The following is a 21,690-nucleotide window of genomic DNA, read 5'->3' on the forward strand; positions in this document are numbered from 1 at the left end:
TGGCAGTGTGTGGCACTCACTTTGCCTTTCCCCTTCAATCTACAACCAGTAAAAACATCCATAACTCAACAAAGGTGCCCTTTCCCCTTCAATCTACAGCCAGTAAAAACATCCATAACTCAACAAAGGTGCCTTTGCTCAACACAGCAGGACATCAGAGAATCCCACACATCTAAAGGTGGGTGGGCTGAAACACATGGAAGAGGCAGAACCAGGCAGAACAGCAGAGGTGGTGCCTATGATCCTGGACCCTCAGCCATGGTAACTGAGCCTGCAGCCCCAGAGAACCTGGTAATATCAGGGGAAGCAGAACATATGACTCCAGCCCTCCAGCCAAAGTGGTGCCCCTGGCCAAAGAGATCCAGGCAACAGTGACAGTGGGCCTATGACCCTGTCCTTCCAGTTATGGAGATGCCTATTACTCTCGCTCCCTCTGCCTGCCCCTATCCACAGTGGCAGTGCCTATGAGCCTGACAACCCTGGACATGGTAAGGACACCTGGGACCCTGGCTACCTACCCTCCCCACTCTGCCAGGGGGTAGTGGAGCATGAGCCCCTGGACATAGCAGAAGTACCCACCAACCCAGTGTCCCAGGTAGTGATGCCAGCAGCAGCAATGCATTAATAACCCCAGAGGCACAAGCAGTGACAACCAGGGCAATGGATGACACCTCTGACAGAGGTGGTGGAGAGTGGAAAATGCTGATGCTCAAATATAACCAGAAGCAGCTCAGATAAGTGACCAAAAACTTGTGCTATATCACCCCTACTGGAAAACAAGAGAGGCCTCTAGTTACTAATCTGTTGAATCTTTTGAATCAAGTTTTTTTTTTTTTTAAAAAGCTTTACCTAAAGAAGAAAGGTGTCCTCTACTTCAAATATGCTGGTAGAAGAACAACTCATCAAGCTCAATGAAGAACCATGGTAACACTGTATCACAAAAAGAAAATGACAGTTCTCCAAAAACCAAACTTAGAGCCACAGAATATTGCAATCTTACTGATAGAGAATTCAAAGTAGCTGTCATAAAGAAACTCAGTGAACTAAAGGAAAATACAGGAAGGCAGTTCGATAAGCTCAGGAATAAAATTGATGAACAGAAGGAATATTTTGCCAAAGAGACTGAAACTCTAAGAAAGAACCAAAGAGAAACTCTGGACCTGAAGGACTTGATAAATGAGATGAAGAAAGCACTGGAAATAGAGCAGATGATATGGAAGAGAGACTAGTGAGCTTGAAGATAGGAATCTAGAAATGATATGGACAGAAGGAAGAGAGAATTAAAATCTTAAAAAAAGAAGACATTCTTTGAGAACTATTTGACTCTATTAGGAAGAGCAGCATTATGTTAATGGGTATCCCAGAAGGAGAAAAGTGGAAGAAGGGAGGAGAAAGTTTATTTAAAGAAATAAGAGCAGAGAATTTTCCAAACCTGAGGAAGGAACTGGATATAGAAGTCCATGAAGCTGGAGAACAACTAATTACTTCAATGTGAAAAAACCTTCTCCACAACACATATTAAAGCTGTCAAAATAAATGACAAAGAAAGAATTTTAAAGGCAGCCAGGGGAAAAGACTGGCAACCTACAAAGGAACCCCAGTTAGGCTATCAGCAGATTTCTCAGCAGAAACTCTACAAGCCAAGAGAGAGTGGAATGATGTACTCAAAATATTGAAAGATAAAAACTATCAGCCAGAAATACTCTTTCTGGCAAAGTTATCATTTAGATATGAAGGAGAAATAAAATTTCTCAGACAAACAAAAGCTGAGGGAGTGCATTTGTATCAGATTTGCCTCATAAGAAATGTTGAAAGGAGCTGTTCTTCCTAAATGAAAAGTAAAAGTGTGCAAAACTTTGAGTAAGGTGATCAGTAGAATCAGAAAATTGCAACTCTATGTCAGAATAACGCAGAGGTTAAAGGGGAAAAAAGCAGTAAAAACAACTATAGCTATTGCAAGTTGCTTACAAACTCACAACATATAAAGGGATAATTTGAGATGACAGAAACATAAAAATGGAAGAGGAAAGTACAGAAGTCATGTAGTCAAATGACAATAAGATGCTATCGGCAGAAAAAGAACAATTTTATCTATGAGAATTTTAAACAAACATTATGGTAACAAGAAAGCATAAATCTAGAGCAGAGACATGAAACATAAAAAACAGGAAACTGAGAAAATATCATAGAAAACCACCAAACTAAAATGGCAGTCAGAAACACAAGGAAAAAGAAATAATGGAGATACAGAGCAACTAGAAAATAAAAGATAAAATGGCAGTGCTAAGTCCTCATTTATCAATAATCACCCAAAATGAAAATGGATTCAATTCTCCAATCAAAAGACACAAAGTGGCCGGATGGATTAAAAAAACATGACCCAATGAAATGCTGTCTCCAGGAGACTTATGTCAGCTTTAAAGACAAACATAAACTCTAGTGAAGGGATGGAAGATGATACTCCAAGTAAATGGCAGCCAAGCGAAAGTGGATGTAGCCATACTCATAACAGACAAAATAGATTTCCAGCCAAAAGAGGTAACAAAAGACAAAGATGGACATTATATAATGATAAAGGGGACAACACCAACATGCACCTAACATATGATCACCAAAATATATAAAGAAATTAACAGACCAAAAGGAAAAAATTGACAGCAACACAGTGATAGTTGGGGACTTTAACACCCCACTTACATCAATGGATAGATCATCCAGACAGAAACTTAACAAGCAAACAGCAGCTGTAAAACATTAGACCAGGTAGTCTTAGTAGATTTATACAGAACATTCCACCCAAATGTAGCAGAATACACATTCTTCTCAAGTGCACATGGAACACTTTCAAGGACAGACCAAAAGTTGGGACCCAAACCAGTCTCAATAAATTTAAGAAGATTGAAAAAATAACAGCATCTTTTGTGATGAAACTAGAAATCAACTACAAGAAGAAAGCTAGAAAAATCTTAAATATGTGGAGACTAAACAGCATGCAACTGAACAAATATTGAGTCAAAGAAGAAATCAAAGTAGAAATTTAAAAATACCTTAAGACAAATGAAAGTGAAAATACAACATGCCAACATCCATGGGATGCAGCAAAAGAGGTACAAAGAGGGACGTTTATAGCAATACAGGCCTACCTCAAGAAACAAGAAAAATCTCATATAAACAGTCTAACTTTACACCTAAAAGAACTAGAAAAGAAAAACAAATGAAGCCCAAATTCAGCAGAAGGAAGGAGATACTAAACATTAGAGTGGAAAGAAATGAATAGAAACTAAAAAATAACAGAAGAGTTTAATGAACCTAAGAGCTGTTTCTTTGAAAATGTTAAAAAAAATTAACAAATCTTTAGCTAGATTCACTTAAAAAAAGAGAGAAGGCTCTGATAAATAAAATCACAAATGAAAGAGAAGAAATAATAATGGATATCACAGAAATGCAAAGGATTAAAATAGAATATTATGAACAGGTATATGCCAACAAATTGGACAATATAGAATAAATGGACAAATTTTTAGAATTATACAACCTTCCAAGGCTGAATCATGAATAAATAGAAAAATTGTAATAGACTGATCACTATTAAGGATATTGGAACAGTAATCAAAACCTCCCCAAAATCAAAAGTCCAGAACCAGATGGTTTCACAGGTGAAATCTAGCAAACACTCAGAAGATTTATTACCTATCCTTCTCAAGCTCTTCCAAAATATTGAAGAGGAGAGAATGCTTTCTAACTCATTTTATGAGGACAACATTACCCTGACACCAAGGACAACACACAAAAACAAAACTTACATGCCAATATCTTTGATGAACATAGATGCAAAAATCCTCAACAAAGTATTAGCAAGCTGAATGCAATAGTACATTAAGATGATCATATCTTATAATCAAGTGAGATTTATTCCAGGGATTCAAGGATGATTCGATGGCTGCAAATCAATCATGGTACACCACATTAACAAAATAAAAGATAAAAATCATATGATCATCTCAGTAGATGCAGAAAAAGCAACTGATAAGATTCAACACCCATTTATGATAAAAATTCTCAATAAAATGAGTATAAAAGGAACATACCTCAACATAATAAAGACCATATATGACAATATCATAATCTCAGCTAACACATTTAACAGGGAAGAACTGGAAGCTATCTAAGATCAGGAACAAGACAAGGATACTCACTCTTACCACTTTTATTCAACATAGTATTGGAAGTCCTAGTCAGAGGAATTAGGCAAGAAAAAGAAATAAAAGGCATCCAAATTAAAAAGGAAGAAGTCAAACTGATGCTACTTGCAGATGACATGATTTTATATATAAAAACCCATGAAGACTCCGCAAAAAACCCTGTTAGAACTAATAAACAAATTCAGTACAGTTGCAGGATACAAATCAACATACAAAAATCTGTTGCATTTCTACACACTAACAATGGACTAGCAGAAAGAGAAATTAAGAAAACAATCCCATTTACAATTGCAACAAAAAGAATAAAATACCTAGGAATAAATTTAACCAAGGAGGTGAAAAACATGTACACTGAAAACTATAAGACAGCCTGAAAGAAACTGAAGGCTATGCAAAGAAATGGAAAGATGTTCTATGCTCATGGATTGGAAGAAGTAACATTGTTAAAATGTCTACATTACCTAAAGCAATATACATATTCAGTGCAATACCCATCAAAATCCCAAGGACATTGTTCAAAGAACTAGAATGTAAAAATCCAAATATTTGTATAGAGCCACAAAAGACCCCTGAATAGCCAAAGAAATCCCAAGAGAAAAGAACAAAGCTGGTGATATCACACTCCCTGATTTCAAACTGTATTACAAAGCTATAGTAATCAAAACAGCATGGTATTGGCAGAAAAAGAGTCACACAGATAAATGGAACAGAATTGAGAGACCAGAAATAAAACCACACATATATGGACAATTAATTTAAAACAAAGGGGCAAAGAATATACAATGGAGAAAGGATGGTCCCTTCAATAAATGGTGTTGGGAAAACTGAACAGCCACATGCCAAAGAATGAAAGTGGACCACTATCTCATACAACACACAAAAATCAACTCGAAATGGATTAGACATAAATGTAAGACCTGAAACCACAAACTCCTAGAAAAAACATATGCAACATACTCTTTGGCATTGGTCTTAGTAATATCTTTCTGAATATGTTTCCTCAGGCAAGGGAAACAAAAGCAAAAATAAACAAATGGGACTACAGCAAACTAAAAAGCTTCTGTATAGCAAAGGAAACTATCAACAATAAAAAAGACAACCTACCAAATGGAGGAAGATATTTGCAAATCTTGTACCCAATAATGGCATTAATATCCACAATATATAAAGAACTTGCACAACTCAACAACAAAAGTTGGGTAGAGGAGCTGAATAGACATACAGATGGCAAACGAGCACACAAAAGATGTTGAATATCACTAATTATTTGGTAAATGCAAATTAAAACCACAATGAGATATCATTCCATGCCCATTGGAATTGCTATTATCAAGAAAAATGAGAAATAACGAGTGTTGGAGAGGATGTGGAGAAAAGAGAACTGTACATATTGTTGGTGGGAATGTGAATTGGTGTAGCTATTATGGAAAACAATATAGAGATTCCTCAGAAAATTAAGAACAGAACTACCATATGACCTAGCTATTCCACTTCTAGGTATTTATATGAAGAATACAAAGACACTAATTCAAAGTATATGCACCCCTATATTCATCACAGCACTTTTTACAATAGCCAAGATATGGAGATAACCTAAGTGCCTCATCACAGCACTTTTTACAATAGCCAAGATATGGAGATAACCTAAGTGCCCATTGAATGGGTATAGAAGATATGATATCCATATCTATATCTGTATCTATCTATCTATCTATCTATCTATCTATCTATCTATCTATTCAGACACAATGAAATACTACTCAGCCATAAAAAGAAGAAATCTTGCCATTTGTGACAACATTGATGGACCTTGAGGGTATTATGTTAACTGAAATAAATCAGAAAGACAAATATTGTATGATTTCACTTACATGTGGAATATAAAAACAAAAACAATATCCCCCCAAAACAAAATAAATGAACAAACCAAATAAAAACAAACACCTAGATACAGAGAACACAGTAGTGTTTACCAGAAGGGAAAGGTGTGGGGAGGACGAAATGGGTAAAGGGGATGGATAGAAACTACCTTTTGGGAGTGAGCATGCTGTAGTATATACAGAAGTCTAAATGTTGTACACATGAAACATATAATGTTATAAACTAATGTTACCTCAATAAATAAAAAGTTAAATTTAATTAAAAAATAAAGGTAGTGGTTAAGAATTCACAATACAGACTCACATAGGCCTGGTTCAAATTCCAGCTGATAGCTGGGTAGTCTAGGTCAAATCAATTAATCTCTTTGAGCTAGAGTTTCTTCATTCATAATAAATGGGCATAATAAAAATTCCTGTATCATATTTATGTGAGCGTTTAAACTAGGCAGTGTTCAATAACTAGTAGCTCTTATTAGCCTGAAAACATCCTTCTTCCACAATTTCACAGCACAGCTCTGTCCTTCCCCTAGGGTATGGGGCTCAAGACCCAGCCCCCAGTTCTTTTTTTGTTTTTTAGTCTTTATTGGAGTATAATTGCTTTATATTTTTGTGTTAGTTTCTGCTGTTTAACAAACTGAATCAGCTATATATATATATATACATATATCCCCATATCCCCTCTCTCTTGCTTCTCCTTCCCACCCTCCCTATCTACCCCTCTAGGTGGTTACAAGGCACCGAGCTGATCTCCCTGTGCTATGCGGCTGCTTCCCACTAGCTATCTGTTTTACATCTGGTAGTGTACATATGTCACTGCCACTCTCTCACTTCGTCCCAGCTTACCCTTCCCCCTCCCCGTGTCCTCAAGTCCATTCTCTATGTCTGCGTCTTTATTCCTGTCCTGCCCCTATGTTCGTCAGAACCATTTTCTTTTTTTCTTTCTAGATTCCACATATATGTGTTAGCATACGGTATTTGTGTTTCTCTTTCTGACTTGCTTCACTCTGTATGACAGTCTCTAGGTCCATCCACCTCACTACAAATAACTCAATTTCGTTTCTTTTTATGGCTGAGTTATATTCCATTATATATATGTGCCACATCTTCTTTATCCATTCATCTGTTGATGGACACTTAGGTTGCTTCCATGTGCTGGCTATTGTAAATAGTGCTGCAATGAACATTGTGGTACATGACTCTTTTTGAATTATGGTTTTCTCAGGGTATATGCCCTATAGTGGGATTGCTGGGTCATATGGTAGTTCTATTTTTAGTTTTTTAAGTAACCTCCATACTGTTCTCCATAGTGGCTGTATCAATTTACATTCCCACCAACAGTGCAAGAGATTTCCCTTTTCTCCACACCCTCTCCAGCATTTACTGTTTGTAGATTTTGTGATGATGGCCATTCCGACTGGTGTGAGATGATATCTCATTGTAGTTTAGATTTTCCTTTCTCTAATGATTAGTGATGTTGAGCATCCTTTCATGTGTTTGTTGGCAATCTGTATATCTTCTTTGGAGAAATGTCTCTTTAGGTTTTCTGCCCATTTTTGGATTGGGTTGCTTGTTTTTCTGATATTGAGCTGCATGAGCTACTTGTATATTTTGGAGGTTAATCCTTTGTCAGTTGCTTTGTTTGCAAATATTTTTTCTGATTCTGAGGGTAGTCTTTTCATCTTGTTTATGGTTTCCTTTGCTGTGCAAAAGCTTTTATGTTTCATTAGGTATCATTTGTTTATTTTGGTTTTTATTTCCATTTCTCTAGGAGGTGGGTCAAAAAGCATCTTGCTGTGATTTATGTCATAGAGTGTTCTGCCTATGTTTTCCTCTAAGAGTTTTTTAGTGTCTGGCCTTGCATTTAGGTCTTTAATCCATTTTGGGTTTATTTTTGTGTATGGTGTTAGGGAGTGTTCTAATTTCATTATTTTACATGTAGCTGTCTAGTTTTCCCAGCACCACTTATTGAAAAGCCAGCCCCCAGTTCTTGTAGGAGGCTGTGAAATTGGTGAGAGTTGCCTATGGGGTAGTCAGTGGTAGGATGGCCAAGAAGGTGGTTGGAATTAAGGGCTGATGCAGATAATCAATAGTTTGGGCAGTGGGGCACATGAATCACCCAATACCAAAATTCTCCAAATTCCAGAAATGATTGGAGACTCTACAGGATAATTTATCCCCAGGAATGCAGAGTTGATGGGTCCTCTCTTCTAGCTGTTGCTCTGGCATTAACAGAAACCCACTCTTGGCAATCCACAATTCCATTATTCCTAAGTACTAGCGCTTCCTGGACTGTAGACATCTCCCTGAATTAAGGGACCCAAGGGGTTCGGGCTTCTACCTCCTTATGACCCCTGACCTGGAGATCTTTTCTTCCTCTTCATTTAGGACCTCTTCACTGATCCTTGAGGCCCTTGGACATAAAATGTCTTATCCCACCAATACTTTCCCTTCCCCCCCCCCTTTTTTTTTTGTTTTTGTTTTTGTTTGTGGTACGCGGCCTCTCACTGTTGTGGCCTCTCCCGCTGCAGAGCACAGGCTCCGGACGCACAGGCTCAGTGGCCATGGCTCACAGGCCCAGCCGCTCCGCGGCATGTGGGATCCTCCCGGACCGGGGCACAAACCTGTGTCCCCTGCATCAGCAGGCGGACTCTCAACCACTGTGCCACCAGGGAAGCCCTCCCTCCCCCTTTTTAAAGCCAGAATGTGATTGTCTGGTGGTTCCCACACCTCAATTTAATTGCCTACACTGAGACTATTTCTTATACAGCATCTTACCTGGCTTTTTTTTTTAACCTTGTATACTTCACCCAGTGCTTTTCATACATCATAAGAGAGACATCATCCCCAAAGCAATCCTATTATTCTTCTCCCTAAAATAGATACAGAAGCTGGGAATTCATTTCAAAAAGGGCTGTCAATTACATTTGTATAATAACTATTATCCTTTATCCAGCAAGTCTGCCACAGAACTTCATCTAAACTTTGGTTTGGAAATTCCCCATGGATTCTGGCAGATTATCCTCTAGTATTTCTAGTTTCTAGTGCTGTTGAACTTTTATCTCTGTGTTTTCATGAGGGCAAATCCAGAATCCCTATCTTTCCAATATCTTACCTCAGATTTCCTCATTCACATTTACAGAATGGGTAATGTTCAGTCTTTGAATACAAAGAGGTGCAATTTATGTAAATTTTTACAAACAACTTGAAGACTAACTTAATAATTCTTTGTAATATTATCTTCTCTTTCAGCTGAATTTTATTCTGTTTCTGAATACCGTTAGAGTTCTGGCTACCAAAATTTGGGAGACGAATGCGGTTGGGCATGACGCAAGAAAACAATACAGGTAATTCCAGGACATACATCCATCAGAGGAAATATTTTGGTTACTATTTAGAGTAAAGGACAGATATCAGTTGATCTGAAATGTTTCTAAGAGACTAAATTGTGAACGTGTATTTTCGTTTGGTTTAACTGTGCTTGTGCTATTTATCAGAAAAGTATATATATTTTAGGAAAATATAAATAACAACAAACCTTCCCAATATGCTTAAATTCTAAGTATATTTTTAAAAATCTGTTCTTAGCAGCGGGGATTTTACCATTAACTATGTAACCTATGTAACTATGTAATCTCTTGATGATCTTGGCCGACAATTTCACTTGCCTTCTTAAAATAATGTCATAACTGAAAAAAATCAAGAAAGTGTATTTTCTATATTGTTTCCAATCTTCCCATCAAATTGGTACCTCCCAAATATTGATTTTTAAGAACTTTCAAATGTACTGATTGAAGGAGGTCTGTTATTCAGTCTTTGCTGAAGAAAAGGACAAATTAAGTATTTATAATCATTATCAAACTATCTTAAGAATGTGTCCATTTCTCCCAATGATCATTTTGGAAGTTCTGAATCGTTTTGGAAGTGGCTTCTATCCACCTGAACATATGCACCACTAGTCAGGTGCATGTGGATTAGTTTTTGTAATCCCCAAACAAGAATCTATTTCTTTCTGCCTCACATTGTCATGAAATGCTATCACAGACACAGAAAGGAAGAAGTCATAGTCAACATTTCGATCTTCTCTCACAAACGTTCTCTAAGTCCTTTGTGGAATCATTCCCGTGCACCGTGTAGGCAGCATTTACTGTCAGGGAGAAAAGAGTACAGATACAGATGGACTGAAGTCTAGAATAGGATGCACAGTATGAACAAACCATCAGCTGCTAGCTCCAGTCATTTTCAATATGCTGCAAGTGGTAGTATTAAAATCATGCCTGTGTTTACAGTGAAGGGTCTGTGCTATACTAGAATAGCTTGTCTCATGTCACATTCCATTGGTGAAGACAAAGGTCAAAGGATGATAAAAAATGGAAAATGTAAGTAGCCTTTCATTCTTCATAAAATGAAAAAGTGCAGTGGTGTTTGAAAGCTAATTATTTCTCTAGTTCTGAATCAGGGCTACTTATTTCTCTCATTCTGAATAAAAGCTACTTATTTCTATAGTCCTGAATAAAAGCTACTAATTTCTAGAATATCTGAATGATGTGAAATTATACTTTCAGTAGAAAGTTGCTCAAGAGATTTGAGAAACTCTGGAGAGAACAAAGAGTGGATTATCTTTAAACCAAGACAGAATAGACAGCTTATTCGCAAAAAAAAAAAAAATAATAAGTAAGTAGGGAAAGAAAGAAAGAAAGAAAGAGAGAGAGAGAAGGAAAGAAAAAGAAAGAAAGAAAGAAAGAAAGAAAGAAAGAAAGAAAAAGAAAGAAAGAAAAAGGGAAAGAGGGAGGGAGGGAGAAAGGAAGAAAGAAACTGAAAGAAAGACTAGTGAGGAAAGGAAGAAGGTTATAATCATTTGAGATTACTGGGACATTAATGATTCTTAGAAAAAGAGGGATATTTGAGAAATAAAGAAAAAGCCTGATTTGGCTGTTTCTTGGATAAAAAATGCAAAAAAACAAAACCTAACTAGAAAATGATGTGCTTGGGTCATAGACTAGCTCTTTATTGCTGCAAAATGAATTACCACAAACTTAGTGGCTTTAAAACAACACACTGGCTATTTCATGGTTTCGGTTTGTCAGAAATCTGGGCGTGGCTTAGCTGGGTCCTCAGCTTCTGGGTCTCTTTACAAGGATATAATTGGGATGTCAGTTGGTTGGACTGGGGAAAAATCCACTCTTAAGCTCACGTGATTGTCGACAGGATTTATGTTCTTGCTGGGTTGGTCAGATGCCACCTTTCCTTGCCACATGGGCCTCTCAGTAGAGCAGCTCACAACTTGCTTCACTGAATCAAACAAGGGAGAGAGTCTGCTACTAAAATGTATGTTACACTCTCGGACAACATAGTCACAGAAGCGGCATCCCACCATCTTGGCCATAACTGGTTGGTTAGAAGTAAGTCCCAAGTCCTGCCCACACTCAAGCAGAGAGGATTAACAAGGATGTAAATACCAGAAGGTTGGGAATCATTAGGGGCCATGTTAAAGTCAATCCATTATATTGGAAACTGGGATTCCTCTAAATACACAAGAAAATGTGTATGAAGAAGCAGTTAAAGGAAATAAAGTCACATTGCTTAGTTTGTAAACAAACAAACAAACCTACAACTATAGATAATTTGAGACAGAATATTTGACAGAGAATATTTAGGGAAGGCAAGAGGTATTGACCACATGTAGCTCATAAGAAAATATGAAATGATAAATGAAGATCCAAGTGTAAGAAGAGACCAGGGAGTAGTTGGTTCTAAAATGAACAGAACAAGCCAAAATGCTGCCTGTGAAAGTAAAGACAGTTATGGAGGATGGAGGTGGTACCTCTTTAAGTCTCAAACATAGAAGTTAAAGAAGACTTAGGACAGAGAAAAAAAAAAAAAGGCATTTTACAATTTTATGAAAATAGTATCCTTTAAGCAAGAAGAGTGGAAATGAGATTAAAGAGACTTAGGGGATAGTAATCATGGGAAGTGAGAATAAACTACCTGATTTAGTATAGAAGTGACAGGAAGAAGAGGGAGAGGAAAAAAAAAACCTAGCAGAAGCAGTGGATCCAAAGAGATGGGGGAATGTCAGCCCCTGGTAGCTCTGCTAAATAAGCTTTATGTTTTCCAGCAAGCTGTCTCTATGGAAAGGCACTCTACATTGACTAATTAAAAGGCTTGCCATTCTCTTCCAGGAAACTCGCCAAATCAACGCTGGTGCTGGTGCTGGTCTTTGGAGTGCATTACATCGTGTTCGTGTGCCTGCCCCACTCCTTTGCTGGGCTTGGGTGGGAGATCCGGATGCACTGTGAGCTCTTTTTCAACTCCTTTCAGGTAGAGAGTGCTACTAGTAATTTGATTCCTGTATTTTGCTTTTTTCCTTCCTCTGCCCCTCCCTCTGGCTTTCACGCACCTGTCTCCCAAGGGCCAGGAAAGGGGCTATTTTCTGGCACCTGCGCATTTCTATCCTGCAGCGGTCAGTCAGGTTATCCTCCGACCACAGCAGGAGCTGTTTCTCACAGACAAGCTTGGGCTATGAGACAAGAAAGCACATTGTTGTAAAATATGTGACACCTACAGAGCAGGAATCTGTGTGTGTGTGTGTGTGTGCGCGCGCGCGCGTGTGTGTGTGTGTGTGTGTGTGTGTGTGTATGGAAAGTCAATGAAAGCAAAAGAAGGGATAGGCAGGGGAGAGGAAAAAAGAGAAAGGGAGACAAGTAAGAGGAAGAGGTTGCTTCCTTATATTTGATCTCATTTGAAAGCATGATACCATTTCCCTCACGTGGAGGCTACAGGCGCCTCCTAACTCTTCCTCCTGCTACTCCTTTGCTGCCACCTCCTGCCTTCAATCTAGTCTCCATACAATAGTCTGAAGAATCTTAAAAATAAATCTGATAGGGCTTCCCTGGTGGCGCAGTGGTTGAGAGTCCGCCTGCTGATGCAGGGGACACGGGTTCGTGCCCCGGTCTGGGAAGATCCCACATGCCGCGGAGCGGCTAGGCCCGTGAGCCATGGCCGCTGAGCCTGCGCGTCTGGACCCTGTGCTCCGCAACGGGAGAGGCCACAACAGTGAAAGGCCCGCGTACCGCAAAACAATAAAAAATAAAATAAAAATAAACAAATAAATCTGATAATGTCACTGAACTGCTGAACATATCCAGAGGCTTCTCATTCCAGTCAGAATAAAATCCAAACGCAGTTTCCTGGTGTGCACAGCCCTCCCTGGTGGGGAGCCTGCCCAGCTGTGACCTCACCTCACACCATGCTCCCTGATGCCCACTAAGTTTGAGCCACACTAGCTCTTCCACAATTTCTGTACCTCAAGTTCATTTCTGCCTCAGGGGTTTGTACTTGCTGTTTCCTTTGCCTGGAATGCCCTTCCCTCTAATATTCACATGGCCTGGCTTCTTCTTCTCACTCAAACCAGCTTAAATGTCTCCCCCTCAGGGAGGTCTTCATTGAGTTCCCCCTTTGATAGATCTTCTCCATCTTCTTTTTCAATACCACTCGTTTTGCCTGCATGGCCTTTATCTTATCATCTTACATTTTTCTCCTGTGGCTTTTTGTTTATATTTTAATTAATTCATTTATTTTTACTGTGTTGGGTCTTCGTTTCTGTGCGAGGGCTTTCTCTAGTTGTGGCAAGCAGGGGCCACTCTTCATCGCGGTGTGCGCGCACCTCTCACTATCGCGGCCTCTCTTGTTGCCGAGCACAGGCTCCAGACGTGCAGGCTCAGTAGTTGTGGCTCACAGGCCTAGTTGCTCCGCGGCATGTGAGATCCTCCCAGACCAGGGCTTGAACCCGTGTCCCCTGCATTAGCAGGCAGACTCCCAACCACTGCGCCACCAGGGAAGCCCCTATTTGTTTATATTTTATCCATCTGTATTTCCTACTAGGATGTAAGCCCTAAGAGAACAGGGACTTTGTCTGTCTTGATTAAGTTGTTTATCCCTGTCATGCTGAGCATTTCACACTGTATAAACTCAATAAATATTTTTGAACGAGTGAAAAAAAAGTTTCTGTGTGTTTTCACCTGATAAGACCCTTTGCCTGTAGTTTCCAGCATTCACAGTGTAAAAATTTCACTTACTGACTGGGGGATGTTCTGTGGTCCTGGGGTGGCAACACATGAAACGAATGTAACAAAAACCAGTTCTTCATGTATCTTGGCCTGTTTTATTTAGTTATTTGGTTCAGTTCATACCAAGGAAAGATCTCAGACAAATTTCATGTATATTTAAGGATTTCGAAATATTAGGAGAGATAATTTGCATAATTTTCTGGAGGAATCATTAAAAAAGAACCCAGTTTTTCAACTTACGCATTGTGGCACAAGACACTTTAGTGCTGTGATCTTTATAATTCAAATTAATTAATTAAAACATTCTATTTTCTCCTCCAGGGTTTCTTTGTGTCTATCATCTACTGCTACTGCAATGGAGAGGTAAGTTTGAAGGAACCCCATACCTCCTGCAGGTCTAGCTTCGAGTAAGCTCATAAATAGCCATTGCAATGTGACCGGAATCTCTTTAGAATCCTCAGGGATTACAGGACAAAGTGGACACAGAGAAGGGAGATATTTTAATCATAAATTATTTTGAGAAAGGAAGAATTCATGTAAATAAGCCAAGGTCTTCCTCTTCCAGCACTTTTCAATGTCAATTCAGTTGCAACCCTTGATATCAAAAACCCAACTTAACTGGAATGCAGATTGATACTTGGAAGGACCATGAACTTCATATTCCAGTCAATGCTTCAACTTATATTTTATTTCAAGTTCTATAAGAAACTCAAATATAACTTTCCCTGGGAATAATCCATTAGAACATTTTGACATTTTTTAAACTACAAGATGGTGATGGGACAATTTCAGTTCATTTAGGAGTTGGCTGGAGAGAAAGAATGGTACCGAGCTTTTAGATGACATCAGCTTACCAGGTTTCCACTGCTTCCAATGGAACTTTCAAAAAGCTCCCTTCTGGAAAGTTGCAATAGCAAAATTGAATCTTCAGCAGCAAGAATGGAAACAAGAGCCCCACCCTACAACGAATGCCCTTGCAGCACCCACTTTTCACCATCCAATCCTTTTCTCAATTTCCCTCCTTCAGTATGCCCATGCAGAAGCGATGGTGTTACAGTTACATTTCCAGCTGAGTACCTTCCATGCCCTTCCACAGCCTTAGCTGGCACTATTTATCCCATTTTCTCCTCCAACCCCATGTCCTCTTTCCTCTCCCATGAGTCTGATATATGTATTGGCTGTATTTCAATATGTACTACAGTACTGCACCATCTGTGGTTGGTTGAATCCACCAATGCAGAACCCCAGATATAGAAGGCCAATTGTGAAGTCATAGGGGATTTCAGCCCTGTGTTCTTCAAGGGTCAACTGTATATAAAGTCCCTGGCGCACAGTGGAACCTTAGTGATTATTACTATCATTGAAATCAGGCAGACATCCATCTAACAAGGTTCCAGGATCTCTGATGATTTCTGATGCACAATATGGTCCTTGCGGTTTAGGTTCAGTCTGAGGTGAAGAAGATGTGGAGTCGGTGGAATCTCTCTGTGGACTGGAAAAGGACGCCCCCATGCGGCGGCCACAGATACGGCTCCGTGCTCACTACCGTGACGCCCAGCACCAGCAGCCAGTCGCAGACGGCGGCCAGCACACGCATGGTGCTCATCTCCCGCAAGGCGGCCGAGACGGCCAGCCGGCAGCCCGACAACCACGTGACTTTACCCGGCTACGTCTGGAGTAACTCGGAGCAGGACTGCTTGCCACACTTGATCCATGCAGAGACCAAGGAAAGTGACAGGAGGCAGGGAGATGCGATTCCAATGGAGGAGTCATCCACGCCATTAGAATTTAACCCAGACCCTGAAGGAAGCAAAGGAGAAACCGAGGATGCGCTGTGAATAAACATTTGTGTCTTGAAGGAGCTGATCCATCTGGCTGTGGCAGAGGAGCTTGGCTAGCGTCCCTCTGCTTGAGCCCCAGAGCTGAACAGTCAGGATTCAAGTGTTCATAGCCTTTTTAGGCTCTATGAATTGGTTCCTGTAAATACTAAAGCCACAAAAGGAGAAGTGTCAGTGGAATAATTACCTTATTTTGGCATCACATTCTCTTCTGAATTGATGTGTAGTACCTGTAGTACTTGCTCTGTGATTGTTCATTTTTCTGCTACTTTTGGGTAGAACAAACGTTTCAGTTGCTCGACTCTAGTTTTCTCTCATAAATATCACTCGAAATATGATAGAGATCACTTAGTATGTGTCATTTTCTTTTTAACAAATTAGTATTCTCTTTCTCACTTTAAGGGACCTCTATCATTGCATTCATTTAGCCTGTTCATTGGAGCAATTAGGATCTGAAAATATGTTGAAAGATTAAAGATCTCGGAACAAGTACACACTGGAAATAAGCTGGCTGGACTTTGTTAAAATAATAACTGTGTGAGAAACTTGTTTCTAGGAATAAGGAAAATTACTCAAAAAAGAATACTGCACATATTCCTCTTTTTGAATGTCCCCTCTGTGACCAGCCAAATCTCAAGTCTTCACTCTTTTGTAAACCTTGACATGTCACAAGGTTTTCTTAGTCAGTGAGCTTGTGTCTGCAAGCTAATTTTGTTTATAATCATTTATAGTGATAGTCACACTGCTTCTATGTTTTTTTTCTTTGTTCTGTTACTCTATTCCAGATGGCATGTGGGATAAATTAAAAGTTTGTTTTAAAAATATATTTTGGGTCACTTTTTTAAATGTTCTCTTAGCACCTACCTTTGTTTTTGGGAATCAACCAAATGTCTCTTCTCCACATCTACAGAGATCAGCATGTAGCCCCAGAACTTCACTGAGCTTGAAATTTCAGTGTATTGCAGTATTGAAACATTTACTGAGTGCATGTTAGGTACCCAGCATCCTGCTAGGTTTTTACAAGCATTAAGTTATTTAATCCTCACCACAAAGTTATGGAGTAAGTCTTATCACTGTCCCCCTTTTTACAGATAACAGCGTGACTCACAGAGGTGGAATGACTTGCCCAAAGTCACACAGCTAGTGATTGAGAGAACATGGTTTCAGACACAGATCTGACTTTAAGTCCCATGTTCTTAGCCATATGCATACTGTTGCCAATGTATATATTGCCCATTCACAAAAAAATAAATGAATTCCTTCTGGGTAGAGAATGCTTTAGGAACTCTTATTGTAGTATGGTCTAGCCTCTGACCCTCATGAAGTTTCCACTCTAATGGGAGAGCCAAATACACATAGGAAATGAAAACATCACAGAGTAATGTGTTTTTAGGTGAAATGACACAGGTCAAGCTGGTCCATCTTACTTTGCTGAATGGTTTAAATATACAAATAGTGTTATGATGAAAAAGGTACTCTGATGTCTACATGCCCTCTTGAAAACTATTGCACTTTTCTCCCATGTTCATTCTTTCCTTCCTCCCCTGTGACAGACAGAGGTCATTTCCTTCCCATCCTGTTTACGAAGGTGCCATGGTGCATACTTAATTCATTTGATTCAATGCTATATTGAATGCACAGGTTTTGATAATGTTTGCATCCAATTAGACAGCTAGGACTGTAAGTTATACCTGTGCATTGATTTTATCAAGTAAAATATCGAGTACTTACCAAGGATTGCCATTGAACTAGTACTCTTTTTTTTGTAATTTTTATTCTTTTATTAAAGTGTGGTTGATTTACAATGTTTCAGGTGTGCAGCAAAGTGATTCAGTTATACATATACATATATATGTGTATATATATTTTCAGATTCTTTCCCATTATAGATCATTAGTATATTGTCACATATTAATGCTACCTTCCTGTTAGGAGAACCATCATGGGCTGAGCCAGAGATTAAGTTCAGTTCCATTGCTACTTTTGTGCAAGGCTTTATAAATCACTTACTTTTCTTTGTAGTTCAAGTTCTCTATCTTTAAAATGAAGATATCTGACTACCTTAGAGAAATGTTCAGGTGATAAGAGAAATCACATATTGAAAGCACTTTGTAAAATAAAAATTCCATACAAATATTGATACTTGGTTTAGGTTGTTTACTGTTTAAATTTCATTTTGCCCCATTATATTATAAAAGGACTCATTGGTCATTGCAACATAATAATTATAAGAATATATATATTTTGATAATATGGAGAACATTCTAAGCCACCCCCAAATTCCAAGGCTAGACCACTATTTCTTTACAATAACAAGTAAGAATAAAGCCCTCAGACTCACCAAAGTTTAAGTGAGTCACCAAGTGACTCAAAGTTTAGTCATTCACAAATTGAGTGAACATTTACTTAGAGCCTATTATGTGACAGATACTATGCTATGTGCTAGGGACATAACAAAAAGTAAGGCGTAATCTACTCCTTCAAGGAACAAACAACCCCTCAGTTGCTAGGAGTCTTTATCTCAACTGTGTACACACATTTTTTCTTCTAGGTTTTGATAATGTTTGCATCCAATTAGACAGCTAGGACTGTAAGTTATACCTGTGCATTGATTTTATCAAGTAAAATATTGAGCACTTATCAAGGATTGCCATTAAACTAGAACTCTTTTTTTGTAATTTTTATTCTTTTATTAAAGTGTGGTTGATTTACAATGTTTCAGGTGTGCAGCAAAGTGATTCAGTTATACATATACATATATATGTGTATATATATTTTCAGATTCTTTTCCATTATAGGTCATTGCAAGATATTGAATATAGCTCCCTGTGTTATACAGTAGGTCCTTGTTGTTTATCTATTTTATATGTAGTAGCCTGTATCTGTTAATCCCAAATTCCTAATTTATCCCTCCACCACTTTCCCCTTTGGTAACCATAAGTTTGCTTTCTATGTCTGTGAGTCTATTTCTGTTTTGTAAATAAGTTCATTGGTCTCATTTTTTTTTTTAGATTCCACATATAAGCAATACCATAAGATATTTGTCTTTCTCTGACTTTTACTTCACTTAGTATGATAATCTCTAGGACCATCTATATTGCTGCAAATGGCATTATTTCATTCATTTTTTATGGCTGAATAATGTTCCATTGTGTGTGTGTGTGTGTGTGTGTGTGTGTGTACACACACACACACACACACATATATATATATATGACATTTTCTTTACCCATTCATCTGTTGATGGACATTTAAGTTGCTTCCATGTCTTTGCTATTGTAAATAGTGCTGCAATGAACATTGGGGTGCATGTATCTTTTCGAGTTAAGAGTTTTCTCCAGATATATGTCCAGGAGTGGGATTGCTGGATCATATGGTAACTCTATTTTTAGTTTTTTAAGGAAACTCCATACTGTTTTCCATAGTGGCTGCACCAATTTACATTCCCACCAATAGTGTAGCAGGGTTCCCTTTTCTCCACACCCTCTCCAGCATTTATTATTTGTAGACGTTTTAAAGTTGGCCATTCTGACTGGTGTGACGTGATACTGCATTGCAGTTTGATTGCATTTCTGTAATAATTAGTGACACTGAGCATCTTTTCCTGTGCCTTTTGGCCACCTGTATGTCTTCGTTGGAGAACTGTCTATTTAGGTCTTCTGCCCATTTTTTGATTTGGTTTTTTTTTTCTTTTTGATATTGAGCTGTATGAGCTGTTTGTATATTTTGGAAATTAGTCCCTTGTTGGTTGTATCACTTGCAAATATTTTCTTCCATTCCACAGGTTGTCTTTTAATTTTGTTTATAGTGTCCTTTGCTGTGCAAAAGCTTTTAAGTTTAATTAGGTCCCATTTGTTTATTTTTGTTTTCATTACTCTAGGAGACATCCAAAATATATTGCTATGATTTATGTCAAAGAGTGTCCTGCCTATGTTTTCCTCTAGGAGTTTTATAGTATTCAGTCTTACATTTAGGTCTTTAATCCATTTTGAGTTTAGTTTTGTGTATGGTGTTAGAGAATGTTCTGGTTTCATTCTTTTACATGTAGCTGTCCAGTTTTCCCAGCACGACTTATTGAAGATTCTGTCTTTTCTCCATTGTATATTCTTGCCTTGTTTGTCATAAGTGACCATAGGTGTGTAGGTTTATTTCTGGGTTTTCTATCCTGTTCCATTGATCTCTGTGTCTGTTTTTGTGCCAGTACCATACTATTTTGATTACTGTAGCTTTGTAGTATAGTCTGAAGTCAGGGACTGTGATTCCTCCAGCTTTGTTCTTCTTAATTTTAAGAATTGTTTTGGCTATTCGGGGTCTTTTGCGTTTCCATATAAATTTTAAATTATTTTGTTCCAGTTCTGTGAAAAATGCCATTGGTAGTTTGATAGGGATTGCATTAAATCCATAGATTGTCTTGGGTAGTGTGGTCATTAGAACTCACTTTCTTACCAGCGATTATTTCATTTTAGAAAAGTAAATATTTATATGGTTGAGTTTATTCAAAAATCTGTGGAGGACAGTCTCATTTTTTCTAATGAGTTATTAAATATCTTAGTTCATTTTTTCTCTCTTTAGACCTGTTCTGCCTATGTCCTCCACTCTTGGACCCTCTCCCTAAGACACACAGGGAAGCAATTGCTCAGTAAATCTCTAACCTGCTCTTCCCAGAAGTTCTATGCTGAACAGATGGGCAATTTAGAAATAGCATAGATAAACAGTCAATATACATTGGAGTTATTTTAAGAACTGAGCTCAGTATTTTCAGTATATTTTATCATATAATCTTCATCACACACTATGATGCAGTTATCACCATTTCAAAAATGTCATGATAATCAGAAGTTAAATGATTTGCTCCAGATCAAAGTAGCTGAGTCAGGATTTGAACCCAGTTCAGTTTGACTCCAAGGCCCCTGATTGTTCTCTCACCCATGTGGCCCTTTTTTACTTTCTTTATCAAGAGCTTAATAGTATGGCAAGTCAATGAGGAAATAAAAAAGATTTAGTTTAAACTATTTTGATGGTAGAATTAGCAATAGTTACAAGAATGTAAAAAAGAAATAATAACATGATTATGGTTTTTAATAAAAGCATTTTTATCTCCCAGTATTTCATGACTATCAAAATAAAAAAAAAAACTTTTGACTCTAAGCTCTTTTTAAAATTTCACCCAAAATATCTAACTTAAGTTTATAAAGGTCTAAATCCTATTTTTTAAGAACATATGCATACTGTGTTTATTGACAGTTGGTATGTAAAGTAGTATTTTGTTAACTTTTTAATTTGATGTACAGTAAACAAGGTAAGTTTCCCTTAATGCCCCACAGAAGAAAACATAAGAACTGAATTTTATTAAGGTCTTTTTCAGAAACAAGTATCAGCATATATTTTAAAGTAAAGTGGATTTCAAAGTGACAATTTTATTTACTAACCAAATAGCTGATCCCTGTTTTCCTAAAGTCTTCCTTTGGAATTAATAGTTAAAAGTTATTAATATATTCAATCACTTTGATTCACAATAATGACAATTTTATATTGTTAACCTATATTGTTAGGGAAGGTAGTAATAAATATTATAATAAAGTCAAATTATTAAATGATAAATTCAACATTGTGTAAGTATAAAATTTTTTCTCTTTGGTCCCTTCTAAAAACTTATTGACCTTAATGTAGGAGCTAATATTTACATTATAAACAGTAAGGAGGG

General features: G+C 37.8%; 1 protein-coding gene across 2 annotated transcripts in view; it reads left to right on the forward strand.

Annotated features, from left to right (window-relative positions):
- PTH2R (parathyroid hormone 2 receptor) overlaps window positions 1-15,986 on the forward strand; it is a gene marked incomplete at both ends in the record, with an annotated part of 100,415 nt that extends 84,429 nt beyond the window's left edge. Inside the window, 4 exons of one of the 2 annotated variants that reach the window (XM_082840867.1) lie at window positions 9,332-9,426; window positions 12,262-12,400; window positions 14,470-14,511; window positions 15,591-15,986. In XM_082840867.1, the coding sequence (XP_082696993.1) occupies window positions 9,332-9,426; window positions 12,262-12,400; window positions 14,470-14,511; window positions 15,591-15,986 (672 nt within the window). The remainder of the gene's footprint in view (window positions 1-9,331; window positions 9,427-12,261; window positions 12,401-14,469; window positions 14,512-15,590) is intronic. The other variant, XM_082840866.1, reaches the window with a different exon arrangement.
- Window positions 15,987-21,690: the final 5,704 nt, after the last annotated feature.

This window comes from Leucopleurus acutus (assembly GCF_964270905.1).
Source record: "Leucopleurus acutus genome assembly, chromosome: 6".
NCBI lineage: Eukaryota > Metazoa > Chordata > Mammalia > Artiodactyla > Delphinidae > Leucopleurus > Leucopleurus acutus.